This window comes from Pyrus communis, chromosome 17, assembly GCF_963583255.1.
Source record: "Pyrus communis chromosome 17, drPyrComm1.1, whole genome shotgun sequence".
In the NCBI taxonomy this organism is placed as follows: Eukaryota; Viridiplantae; Streptophyta; class Magnoliopsida; order Rosales; family Rosaceae; genus Pyrus; species Pyrus communis.
Window position 1 is genome coordinate 13,892,272 of NC_084819.1, and position 14,168 is coordinate 13,906,439.

Genomic DNA, 14,168 nt, shown 5'->3' on the forward strand with positions numbered 1-14,168 from the left:
GAATGAGAATACTAACATACAAAATTCTAATTGAATGGTGTGTCTTATCTTCCCTTGTTGCATTTTGCTGACATATACGCTCCTAAAAGTTGGTTTGCAAGTGATGAAATTAACTGAAAGTTTAGAGGGACTCAACCAAAACGAAAATTCATAGGGCAAAGTCGAACAAGGTACAAAGTTCGGGAAATTGCTAAGTTTTTCCTTGAAATAATAACACCAAGCTATGTAATCAAACATCCAATGAAAAACTACAAAAGAAGAAGCATAAATTCTGATTTCGAGCTGAACGTTTCGCTACATATGCAAGATTTCACATCACCTCAAAGTAACTAGTACACGGTAATTACCATATTCAAGAACACCACACAGCTCTGCGATAGACTTTTACGAACACAAACAAATGTACATCTGCACAAGTTTTATCAATTCTTGCAGTACTAAAGGAGCTAAATGCTCTTCAAACTTGACCCAAAGTTGTGCAATACCTAGTACGCATCTACGGTAGACATATTCTCATCTATCGCAGTTCATATGATGAAAAGCTGAAACCTGATCGTCCCTCGTTGGTAGATTTCAGCTCAAGCTTCTGAAAAGGGCTGCAAGTCGGTTCAAGTAACGTTTATCAGTTACTTGGTTGCAATGTGTTCAGAAAATTAAATCACAGTGCATAATAAGGGAAGTTGCAATCTACTTTGTAAGCATTTACACATCCCATTATAAAGGAAGGAAATACTCTGGCCAGTATACCTGCTGTTAGGATCATAATAGAAGCCATTGATGGAGCCATCACTACAAGAGAAACAGACATAGTAAAAGCCAGCTATTGTTAGGCCACAGTCTGTGCCAACATTCACAAAATATTGCTCTTTCCATCTCTGCACCAACACAATGTCAAAGAATTCAACAACGTTGCATCTGACGAATAAGTAGTCATTATACAATGAATAAGAGAACAATTAGATCAGTTACCATGAATATGTACGGATAATTACTCAGATCTAATGATTTGCCACCATCAACTTCCACTTGGCCCTGTAAACAATAGAATTAATTAGTAGATAATAGAAGTTTGCCATATGATTGAGAAGATTAAGACTCCATACCAGCAGAGCAGAAAAAGAAGGAAACTTGGTCCAGTGCCTTATATCATCGTCTGGCCTGTAAAGAGTTAAACAAATTAGCACTAGATCGTTATTCCACAACCCACAACCATGATACGATAATTAGGGTCAACATAGAGGTTAAAAGAATAAAAGAAACATACGTTGCCTCCCATTTTCCAGTGAAGAAAGTATAATTCTTGGTGTCAACAATCTCTCCTTCCCAAAAGGTAACTACCTAACATACATGTAGAAAAACAAACTAAATGAAGGTTACAAAAATATCAGAATATGGGAGTTGGGGTGGCGCGGGGGGGTGGGTGTGGTTGTTTTAATACAATAACTAGACTTCCATATCCACAAAAAAGTAGATAAGGTGTCACATCTAACGTACACGTCTTGCATGAAAGTGGCAGACTAGAAACAGCCAAATTTATAGATCGTATGAGACACACGGACACATGATAAGCAGTGAATATCATACTGATATCTTACGAATTGAAGATTGAAAATTAGGCAAATCAAGTTCGTAGCTGCTGCACCCAATGAATCCCAAAGAATGCTTGATTTAAGATTTAACTATATGAGGTTCGCCATCTAGATGTGGAATACAGACAACAACAGCAGTACGAAAACCGAAGGTACCAAAAAGGGGTATGAAACTCCTTAAATAAAGAGCAGTCCCGATAAAAAACTCAGTAGTTCGTTCACTCTTTTGTTGTTCTTAATTCATTTCAGGGAAATATTTATTCTCAATACCAATCCTCAAACAAAAAAAATTCATGGTGACAGATGAACAACAGACACAAAAGAAGAAACTCCTTACCGGTGTGTCTGCCATAGGAACATTAAGAGCTTCCATGGTTCCACATAGATAACCATGTTCAAGGTCACACCCCTGTATCCGAACATTCACTCTCCACGCTTCATCTTTCTGCATACTACAAACATTCTGCGTACCGGAGAAGGCCTGCCATAGAATTATGAACTTAATTCTACAATGCACACACATTTATACTTCCGAAATCGGTGCTTATGCTCAAAATGTCAATATTAATTAGAAATTCTCTATAATCTAACCAATTTCAAGACAAAAAGGAACGAAATTTAAGAACTACAAAGGCACAGGAGCAGAGATAAAACCTGTCCAACGCTTAAAAGTGTGCAGGCTGGAGGAGCTGTCTGTCCACCATTTGAACCTGCACATAGATACAAATACTAACATATAAATAAACACATATATACATATATGTGAACGATTGGAAGAAAAATTACAGAAAAAGGTAGTGTCTTTGAGGATTATATCCTACAACATGAATCGAACAGTGCAGATTTCGGCAAAATCCCTAACCCTACTAAATGGGGAAACCGCTGTTTGCGGTGGCGTTCGGTATCGAGAAAGAGAGATGGGCGGAGAAGTACCTGAGAGTTGAGAAGGCGCGGAGGCTTCCGCCACTCTCACCGGCATTTCTTTGATTGGTTCAATCGGAAAGGAGTAAGCGAGTCTGATGCTACCGCCAATTCAACACACCAACCAGAGTCCGCGCCTGTCTAATGAACCCGACCCGCTACCGCCTCCAAAGTAGCTCCTCTCCTTTTCCTTCATTTTCTTTCAAGTATTATTTATTTTCATACGTTTCGAATATTGTAAATGACGAGTTCGAAACTAATTTGTTTCTTAACAGCTTATTGTAAACATATCTTTTCATGAAAAAAAAAAATGTCATGTCCAATAAAGGGCTATAGGTCACTTTTAATCTAAAATGTGCAAATGTGCAAATGTTGTCTCCAATAAGAACGTCATATCCTAATTAACAAGGCTAACTACAAGTAGTTTCAAATCGTCTACATTCTTATATCAGAACATCTTGTGGAGCCTCCATGGCCTCTCTCTACAATAAACTATAGTTGTGCACATGTGCTCCATTATTACTTTCGCTACAAACGTACTTCGATTTTTACGTTTACATACTTTGATTTAGATTTTTGAGGTTTCCGAATTGTATTTTTATAGAAACTTAGTGTATAACTAATCCACGTTTAATGAACTTGTTTCTGATAGGTACAACGAATGAATTTGCAAGGAGTGAGTATCGTTCTTATTCGTGTTTACCGAGTTGGGATAGAAGGCATGCATGTCATTTGAGTGAAATTTGTAAGCCTCAAAAGATCATTGGATGTCACTCCTGCAATACCATCTAGCTAAAGAAAAAAGGACGATGCTAATCACCTTTCGCAGATAAAAGACGACACGCAGAGTTGGGACAATATGCAGTATGAACACAGAAGTCGCTAGAGATTCCGGTTTAGTTGAAGTCCTTCACCTCACCTTCTTCTCCAGTCTAACATCGAGATATCAAGCGACGGACCAACTATCGTTCACATACACACAGATTGTAACTTCAAACACATCGGAACACGTTAGGGATAATCACATGTTTGACGAAGACAGAGAGAACCCGATGAACATACCATTGAGTAAATATATCATAAATATAAGTTGCATTGACAAGCTAATAAGCATTTAGTACTCGAGAATGCTATGTGCTTGGTGTCAGCGGCCACCTGAGAGGCGTGATGACTCAGAAGCATATGAATGCGACAACCCCGTGCCCGTTGCAAATTCATCAAAACTTTCTTTGTGAGCAAACGATAAGCCGCTGGCAGAAACACCAAGGGGTGACAGCTCCGGCAAAAGAATATGGTCTCCCTCCAAATACTGCACAACTTGGCGCATGCTTGGCCTAGCTGCAGGCTCTGACTGAGAGCATAACAGCCCGAGCTTCAATACCAACTCCACCTCCTCTGCTACAAATTCGGTTCCCAAGTTTGGATCTTTTGCCTCAAGAATGTTACTTCTTTTCCAACAACAAAACACCCAGTCAGCTAAAATGACAACCTCTGAATCATGTGTCTCGATTGGCTTCCTTCCACAGGCAACTTCAAGCAAAAATACCCCAAAAGAAAACACATCAGTGCTCGTTGTGGCCCGGCCTGATCTTGTGTGCTCAGGAGCTAGATACCCAAATGTTCCAGCTATATGAGTAGTTTGAGGGTCTGCGCCATGGTCATGTAGTCTTGCAAGCCCAAAATCTCCTAGCTTTCCGTTCCATTCTCCATCAAGTAATACATTACTGGCCTTCACATCTCTGTGAATCACAACCTGATCCCATTCTTCATGGAGATAAAGCAACCCTGATGCTACGCCTTTGATGACCCTAAATCTCTGGCTCCAATTGAGAGTGACCGTCGGTTGGCCATAGAGGTACTTGTCGAGGCTTCCATTAGGCATGTACTCATACACCAACAGTAGCTCTCCTTCTCTTCTGCAGTAGCCCAACAAAGGAACTAGGTTTCGGTGATGAAGTCTTCCATTGCTAACAATTTCTGCCACGAACTCCTTCATCCCCTGCCTTGACTCGTGTGACTCCCTCTTCACAGCAATCTCAGCTTTTGAGTTGGGTAATATGCCTTTATAGACCTTACCAAATCCACCCTTCCCCAAAAGCTCCTTCTCCCTAAACCCTTTTGTGGCAATATATAACTCTTTGTATTTAAACCTTTGAGGTCCGTACTCAAGCTCCCAGTCTTCAAGCAGTTCCGCAAACTTCTTTCTTCTTATGGCAAAGTGTACACCATAAAGAAGTGCTAACAAAACCGAACTCCCAGTTATTACAGGCAGAGCAATGGTCAAATGTTTAGATCTTTTTTTTGGTCCTAACGGAGGCAGCTTGGGAAGCTTTGAGAGAACAATTTCTTCAGCCTGGCCATTCAACTTGAAGCTCCACCCCAAAACATACGCACATGCAGTAAGCTTGCTAGTGGACGCGGAGAAGCCAATGTACATGATTTCGTTAAGGATTGGGGAAAGGTCACGCGTCAAAGACAAAAGTGGAATGTAGGGCTTACCATTACTAACTGGAGACATAGAGACATTTATTTGCTTCTTGCTACCATCATAGTCCACCCATACTTGCACGGGTTGGCCATTCGTAATCACTCTTTCACCAACATAATATCCTGCTGGAGCAGATACCTCAGAAACCATACCATTAATATCAATCCCGACATGGTTGTCATTGATGTCTTTGAACTCTGTGTTCTTGAAAGTGTCAAGCTCTACAGCAAAAACATGATTGGTAGGACTGCCATCGTTTGTCCTGTTGAAAAGGCCTAGGTACTGGCTTGGAGAAGCTCCGCGCAGCCCTCTGGTCGGAGTAATGATAAAGGCTATTCCATGGTCACGGAGATCAGGATATCTCATAGCAAAGACGAAGATGACAGAGAAGGAGAAAACTGTGCCACCAGATGAGTTCTTGAAAGTTACTGGGTTGGGATAGAAGGCATGACCCATCTTGAAGGCGGTCTCATTTGTAAGCTTCAAAAGGCCATTGGATGTCACTTCTGCTATGCCGTCTAGGCTAAGATTCGCAGACCGGAAACCATGGTAGGTGAAACTGAGATCTTCAGCAACTGCTAGGCTAACTAGTACAAATAATATTACAAGCTTGAAACACATTAGTACTACTGCCATTGTGCTTGCAATGGATTTGGAGAATGGGAGAAAGACATGGAGAGTGGGGGCTGATGAAATAAGACTTTTTAATCAATCGAGTTGTCGAAATTTTCCTGGCAATCGTTTGAGTTGTGCTTGCACACCTTGAAGATCACATTGACTTAATGAAGGTGCTTTGACAGTTGTATTTTCTCTCATGTATTATTTATCAACTAATACACACCTCGTGTTTTCTTATAAAATTGTAATCAATTTGAAACATTCAACTTTTAAAACATTTGCGGTGGTTACATGGCTAATGACATTGAATTATGGATAAATACCTTTCTGTTCATGGTGTTTAATATCGTTCCTAATCTTGGTCCATTTCCAATGTCTTTCCTAAAATGTACAAGTAAGCTCCGTGCATGTTGAGATGAAAACGTGTTTAAACATCACTCGGTTCCTCTCGAATTCCAGGACGACATGACAGAGTGGGCTGCGATTAGAAGCATTTTTAAGCACAGCGACCAAATTGGCGAAAAATGTAACATAGCGAGCAAAATAAAACTTTATGCAAAACGATGACCTAAACAGTATTTTACCACTTTGATTAAGGTACTTACTGAGATACTAGCCTCTTTGCACGTGTGTGAGGTATTGTTTATATCACGGAACTTTGCGAGTTTTCGAGATTTTACAATTTATTTTTGTATGTCTTAAGTCAATAGACTTTTTATATTGTGAAGAATGTTAAATTTGCTATTTCAGTCCTCTCTTCTTTTACACTCTTTTCTCAATTCATGAGTCTGCAAGTTTCTTTTTATATAAGAAAACACGTGTTTGAATAAAGTTCTAGAAGTGCAACAACAACATTAACAAACCTTCGAATAAAATCTACATGAATCAAATCGAATCATGTCAACTATTGGTTAACATTTTATTAAAAGATGGTTGACAGACACACCTGCAGCATTCTCTCAACGCAAGCTTTCCGGCAATGGTTCTCGTTGTCTGATAACTGCGGCTTTCAGGTTGTCCTGGAGACACAGCACATTCATCTGCAATTCTGCACTGCACACAAAGACACTAAACAACATTTCCAGTGACATTGTATTTAACACAGTACTATAACAACAACCACCAACGGATCGTTGCTATATACGACATTGCTCACATGAAACATCTCAACCATGTCAAAGGATAAAAACCATATATTGAAAGAACTGAAAATGTTAATGTTAAGAGTCTTAGAAGGGATATAAACATCAGATCGAGATGAAATAGAGTGAACGAAAATCACTACACACACATGGTCTTCTCCATTAAAATTTAAAGACAACATTAATGAACACGAGTGAACAAGAACAATGACAGATGACTATAATTGGATCCTTCTACACCGAGGAAACACTTGGTATGAGTGCAATGCAGACAGAATAGAAAAGACCAAAAGAACAAACTTGCTTAGCGTATTATTGGCCTTGAAAGTATTGAAGTTTACAAGAATCGTAAGTACTAGGAGTACCCATCAAAGATGCTTACGCTATGGATACCAGTTACAAAGATGTTCCTAATTGCTTTTAGATTTAGCGACCGCGGGAGAGGAATGATGAATCTGGAACATACGATGACACTGAAGACCCTGGGGCCATTGTATATTCATCAAAACCTTCATTCTGAGAAAAGCCTAAGCCACGTGAGGAGAGACCAAGAAGTGAAAACTCTGCAGGCAAAGGAACATTATCCTCCAAATGCTGCACAACTTGGCGCATCCTTGGCCTCATCGAAGGCTCTGATTGGCAGCAAAACAGCCCAAGCTTCAACACCAACTCCACCTCCTCTGCTACACAATCATTACCTAATTTTGGATCTTTCGCCTCAAGAATATTACGTCCTTCCCAACAAGAAAACACCCAATCAACCAAAATCACATTCTCGGAGCCGTGATTTTCTATTGGCCTTCTTCCACAGGCAACTTCCAGCAAACATACACCGAAAGCAAACACATCACTACTCGTTGTCGCCCGACATGATCTTGTATACTCTGGAGCTAGATACCCAAATGTTCCAGCTATATGAGTAGTTTGAGGGTCTGAGCCATGGTCATATAATCTTGCAAGCCCAAAATCTCCTAACCTTCCATTCCATTCCCCATCTAGTAAAATATTACCGGCCTTGACATCTCTGTGAACCACAACCTGATCCCATTCTTCGTGCAGATAAAGCAGCCCTAATGCTACACCTCTTATGACTCTAAATCTCTGGCTCCAATCGAGAGTGACTACCGGTCGGTCAAAGAGGTACTTGTCCAGACTTCCATTAGGCATGTACTCATAGACCAACAGTAGCTCCCCTTTTCTTCTGCAATAGCCCAACAAGGGGACTAAATTCCGGTGACGAAGATGTCCATTGCTGACAATTTCTGCCACAAACTCCTTCATCCCCTGCCTTGATTCGTGCGAGACCCTCTTCACAGCAATCATAGTTCCCGAGGTCGGCGATATACCTCTGTAAACCTTACCAAATCCACCCTTGCCCAAAAGCTCCTTCTCCCGAAACCCTTTTGTGGCAATATATAACTCTCTATATTTAAACCTCTGAGGCCCATACTCAAGCTCCCAGTCTTCAAGCAGTTCTGCAAACTTCTTCTTTCTTCTTATGGCATAGTATACCCAAAAAACAAATGCTAGCAAAGCGGAACTCACTAATATCACAGGCAGACCAATGGTCAAAAGTTTAGGTATTTTTTTAGGTCCTAAACGAGGCATCTTAGGAAGTTGTGAGAGACCAAGTTCTTCAGCATGACCGTTTATCTTAAAGCTCCAGCCCAAAACATAATTAATTGCTGTTAGATTACCAGTGGATGCGGAGAAACCCACGTACATGGTTCTGTGAAGGATTGGGGAAAGGTCACGGATCAAAGACAAAAGTGGATTATAGGGCTTACCATTACTAACCAGTGCCAAAGAGACATTGATTTGCTTCTTGGTACCATCATAGTCCACCCAAACTTGCACAGGCTGGCCACTCGTGATCAATCTTTCTCCAGCATAATATCCGGCTGGGGCAGATACCACAGAGACTACACCATTAATATCAATCCCGACGTGGTTGTCATTGATGTCATTGAATTCTGGGTTCTCAAAAGTGTCGAGCTCTACAGCAAAAACATGATTCGTTGGACTGCCATCATTCGTCCAGTTGAAAAGGCCAAAGAAGCCAACTGGAGAAGCTCCAGGGAGCCCTCTTGTTGGAGCAATGACAAAGACGATTCCGTGGCCTTGGCGAACTTTATATCTCATAGCAAAGGTGAATGTGGAAGAGAAAGATAAAACTGGTCCATCAGATGAGTTCTTGAAAGTTACTGGGTTGGGATAGAAGGCATGACCAATGCTCTGAACAGTATCATTTGTAACCCTCAGAATACCATCGGATGTCACTTCTGCTACGCCTTCTAGGCTAAGATTTGCAGATCGGAAGCCATGGTAGGTGAAATTGAAATCTTCAGCTGCTGCTACGCTTGTCAGAATGAGTATTACAAACTTGAACAACATGAACATGGTTATTTTTCTCAATTTTCACTAACGCTCACGCCTCTGTAAACTTTTCACATATCCTTCATCAATTATAGAAACCCAAAAAAGAAAAATCAATGCAGCCGGCTTTCTAGACGAAGAAAGAGTAAATAAATTGGTAACAACTTCAATCGTCATTCTGTGGTTTTTTAGGTCATTTAGCCGTTATTGTCATACTAATCGACATCCCGTGTGCCGGTCACATTGAAAAATCTCTCTAATGGAGCAATGTTAAGGCCAAAGATGGCCATGCCCTCTCACCACCTGCCGGAGATTTTGACACAGTTGATCGCAGCACGTGATTTAAATATGGACCAAGACTAAATTCTCTACCATGACACAGTTGATAGTCCTTTATTTTTTATATACGAAAAATAGAAGTCTTCAAAAAAAAAAAAAAAAAAAAGAGGTAAGAGGCAACTAAAATCACAAAAGAATCTTCAAAATATGATGTTTGTTGATGCACAAAATCAGCGAGACTTTAGAACAACGTAAAGTGTTAAGTTTGTGACTTTTGCATGATTGTTTTGGTCACTAAGTATAAGTGAATATGTAAAGTGGTAGAAATAGGGAATCAAACACATGATGTACATAATTCACCCTAAGTTGGGTTATGTCCATGAAAGGAGATGAGTTCTCATTAATAGTAAAGAATTTACATGATAAAATGGTTTAAGCATAATCATCATTAGTGGATTCTAATAATGATTCAAGTACAATAATGGGAGACGGCACAAGACGTACATAATTTATCTAAATGAAGCTATATTTAGTAGTTGTCTTTGTATATTGTATTTGCATTGTCAAATTGGTTTTCTTTTTTCTATTTATTTTTTGCTGAAAAATATAAATGATCACATGTAACAAATTTACAAGTTAACTACTTACATTAATAATTTAATGAACGTTTAATATATACATAACAATTTTTTTCATAAGATTTGTACAAGTATCTCAACCCCCATAAATTCTATTTCTGTTAAACAGAACAGAAGTGCTTCTAATGCTACTCACCAAGGTGCAAAATCATCAGGAAGCATTTTTCCGACTCTTTCAAAGCCCCTCTGGTAAGATTCCAAGTTTTAGCCCCAATTTATTTTCTCTGTTTCTGTGGTTTTGAAAAGTTTCAGGTTTTCGTATTTCTCTAACTCCTCAAACAGAGTACTCATATATGCACATACACACACACACACACTCTTATATATACGTATATGCACCTTCTTTAGTTTCTCTGTGAAACATGTACTCTCTCTGTTATTGTAAAGATTGTTTGATTTAGTGACTTAATTAATCTCAACTAGCCTACTGTAGTTGAAGATTTGGATTTTACTTTAGTTTATTTTAAATGAATGGTTTGCACCCCTATTTCCATGTCTTTCTTATGTTCATATATGGTTTTGATTAAACTTTGTGACCGTGGGGCAGTGTGTCTAAAACTTCAGTTGGTATTTCTTAATGAAAGAAACTAATACAATAATCAAAGGTCCGGTTGGGACCCTTTTTGAACAAGATTTCTATTTTTAATTTTATTAAACAAAATAAAAATTAAAAACAAAACGTTTTTATCAAATGCCCCTTTAATAATTAGTCGAAGCCAAATTGGACTTGGCTTTCCAACAACAATTTTAATTCATTATTTCTTGGTGACTGAAGAAAATTGCAAGTCTTGAAGTTGAAAAGTATTACGGACAAGGATCCTCTCTAGATTCTTTTTGTGAGGATCCGGAAGATTAATCAATTGTTTCCGTTCATTGTACATTGTGTGGTCAATTTTCGTTAGGTACTATATATATTTAACTTTAAATAAAAAATTTTAAAATAATTTTTAACCGCACGATGTATGATGAACGGATACGATTGATTGATCATTTGGATCCCCACAAATAGGATCGGAATAGGATCCTATTCCACGTATTACCAGTACTAGCTAGTAGCTTTCAGGACAGTAAGTTTCTGCATGTATAAAATTAAAAGTTCAAAACCCACATAGTTTCACTCTACCTCAGTAGCTAGTCCTCTCTTATTTAAGGCTAATACGTTGTATGGACATAGACACGGAGATATGATGCGACACAACGAAGATATATCCAATTTTACAAAATGAAAACATGATACGACATGAATACAGTGTTGAAAATATACACAAAAAATTAAATATACCTAAAATATTATAAAATAAACATTCAAATTTATTACCCAAGTACAAATTTATATTATTAGATCCAAACCTTCAGTTATGTACTTATGTTGGCACATCTACAATTTAATTATTAAATTAAAAAAAAAAAAACCAAATAATGCCAAAGTCATCCGAGAAAACAAAATTGATGTGCTCAATAATTACAAATAGAAGCTAAATAATATTAAACCATCACTGGATGGTTTATTAGTTGGGAATGAATTTCACACAGTATGCCATGAGTTTGATTTTTAGTTTGTACCCATTTTTAATTTGTGACCTTTTTTTTTTTTTTTTTTACTTTGTACCCATTTTATTTTTTGACATTTGTACCCATATATTAATTCTTTTTTGTGCCCATATTTTTAAAACTTTTATTTTTATTTGTAAACATTTTTAATTTTGCTAAATGTACCCATGCTAATTATATGTATATATTTTATGTTTTAGAATATATCAATAGTTTTTTTTTTTGAAATATGTTAATTATTATGTGGGTACATTAATTTTTTTGCTATACTTTTTTGGGAAGAACAATATTACTCTAAAATTGATTTTTAACTATTTATTATATTTTAAAAATATCATTTGAATTTGTTTAGATTTCATAATTTGTGAGACATTAAATGCATAATTGCATGAGTTAAATCCCTTAAATGATGTTAAGGATCTCGATCAAAATATTTAAACAAACAAGGTTTCAATCTAACAATTAGATTGATTAGGGACGGAACCAAAATAACCAAAAATTAGGTTCCCATCCTTATTTTTCCTCCTCCATTGATTAAAATCTTATTCCTTTTCAATTTTTGATCAAGGTCCTTAGATTTTAATAAACGTCATTAATTATTCTAATAATAAAATATTTTTTATTTCTAAATAAGTAAATATATTCATTTAGTGTTAGAAACGTTACATTTGGTATATTCATATTTATGGCTAAATTTTTTTATCATATATTTTTATTTTTAGTTTGTACCCATTTTTAATTTGCAACCCTTTTTTTAATTTGTACCCATTTTCTTTCTTAATTTGTACCCATAATTAATTCCTTTTTGTGCCCATATTTCTTAAACTTTTATTTGTATTTGTACCCATTTTTAATTTTGCTAAATGTACCCATGCTAATTATATTTATGTGCATAAGCCTTTTTCCCAACAGTTGCACAATCTTTGGATTTTTGTGGGTCTTTCTACTATTGCGGTTATTTGGAAGGCTCAAAATAAGTTTAGTTTTGATGGCCGACCACTTAGTTTTCATCTTCTCTGCATGTCTATCAATTCTGCAATTGTTCATGGTGGAAAGTTTATTCCTGTTTACTCTCAGGGTTTTGACATTCAAATCATCTCTTCAATGGGGATCCGACCTATTTCTCGCAAGGCGCCTACTATTCTTCCTGTCCTTTGGTCTACTCCTTGGTTTCCTTGGATAAATTTAATACAGATGGTTTATCTAAAGGAAATCCCAATCCTGCTGCTTGTGGAGGAGTTTTTAGGAATTGCCATGGTCATTTTCTTGGTGGTTTTTGCCAATGGATTGGTTATCGCAACTCTTTTTTTGCATAATTATCTGTAATTATTATTGGTGTAAAGTTTGCATATCAAACGGGTTGGCATTGTCTTTGGTTGGAAAGTTATTTCTGCTCTTCAATCGTCTGATTTTGATCCTCCATAGCCTCTTCGTACGCAATGGTCTATTTGTTTGGACCGCATTCAGAAAATGACTTTCTACTCATCTCACATATATCGGGAGAGAAATTTTGTTGTGGACAATTTTGCTAACATGGGCTTGTCTTCTCCAACTTTAACTTGGCATGACTCTCTTCCGCCAGCGGCTCGTGCTGCTTTGTTTTTGGACTATGTTGGCTTGCTTAGTTACCGCTTCTCAAATTAATGTGCATCTTGGCATCCAGGTTTGTCTTACTTTCTTCTTCTTCTTTTTTCCTTAACTTTGTGGTGTTGCTCAACTTGTTTTGCAGGTTTAGACCTTTAGGTTTGGTTTCAGAAGGGTTAGGTTTCATGTCCCCTACTTTTTTCTTTGTATCTCTTTTGTTTTCGTTTCTAGACGGGTACGGTTTATGCCCCCCTTCTTTTTCATGCATTGCTTTTTGTTATATTTGTTTTATGAGGGGTAAGGTTTATATCCACCCCTGACTAGGTGTAACTTCTTTTTTTGTTATCAATAAAATTTCCCTCGTACCATCGAGGTTTCCCAAAAAAAAAATGTGGGTACATTATTATTTATTTTTTTGCTATACTTTTTATGAAGAACAATATTACTCTAAAATTGATTTTTAACTATTTATTATATTTTAAAAATATTATTTAAATTTGTTTAGATTTTATAATTTGAGAGACATTAAATGCATAATTGCATGAGTTAAATCACTTAAATGATGCTAAGGACCTCGATCAAAATATTTAAATAAACAAGGTTTCAATCTAACAATTAGGTTGATTAGGGACTGAAACCAAAATGACTCTTAAAAATATCCCAGTAAGTGGAAAAGGATATGGTTAGAGATTAGTGCCTATGAATTGCTCATAAGCGCATATTCTTTGAATTGCTCACCACAAAGGTATCAGGTCTATCAGTAAAAAAAGAAAAATGGAATTCGAAGAATATACGCTTCTGAGCAATTCATAGGCACTAATCACTCGCCATATCCTTTTTCACTAACGCTCACGCCTCTGTAAACTTTTCACATATCCTTCACGATATGTCTTTAGGGCATCAATTATAGAAACCCAAAAAAGGAAAATCAATGCAGCTGGCTTCCTAGGCGAAGAAAGGGTAAATTAATTAGTAACAACTT

The 14,168-nt window shown here is 37.3% G+C and overlaps 3 protein-coding genes across 3 annotated transcripts; all 3 read right to left on the reverse strand.

Moving 5' to 3' along the window:
- Nucleotides 1–249: 249 nt before the first annotated feature.
- Nucleotides 250–2,679, reverse strand: LOC137723084 (uncharacterized). The gene is made up of 8 exons (XM_068462239.1): nucleotides 2,523–2,679; nucleotides 2,244–2,299; nucleotides 1,927–2,070; nucleotides 1,265–1,338; nucleotides 1,104–1,158; nucleotides 970–1,032; nucleotides 748–875; nucleotides 250–596 (listed from the first exon to the last, which is right to left on the reverse strand). Exons 1-8 carry the CDS (start codon nucleotides 2,566–2,568, stop codon nucleotides 518–520), a joined length of 645 nt encoding a protein of 214 aa, XP_068318340.1. The 5' UTR covers nucleotides 2,569–2,679; the 3' UTR covers nucleotides 250–517.
- A 975-nt stretch (nucleotides 2,680–3,654) lies between these two features.
- On the reverse strand, nucleotides 3,655–5,634 carry LOC137723806 (L-type lectin-domain containing receptor kinase IV.1-like). Its single transcript, XM_068462998.1, has one exon. The coding sequence runs from the start codon at nucleotides 5,632–5,634 to the stop codon at nucleotides 3,655–3,657; it is 1,980 nt and encodes a 659-aa protein (XP_068319099.1).
- Nucleotides 5,635–6,315: 681 nt separating this feature from the next.
- On the reverse strand, nucleotides 6,316–9,213 carry LOC137723650 (L-type lectin-domain containing receptor kinase IV.1-like). The gene has a single exon (XM_068462847.1). The coding sequence runs from the start codon at nucleotides 9,156–9,158 to the stop codon at nucleotides 7,185–7,187; it is 1,974 nt and encodes a 657-aa protein (XP_068318948.1). The 5' UTR covers nucleotides 9,159–9,213; the 3' UTR covers nucleotides 6,316–7,184.
- Between the last annotated feature and the right edge of the window lie 4,955 nt (nucleotides 9,214–14,168).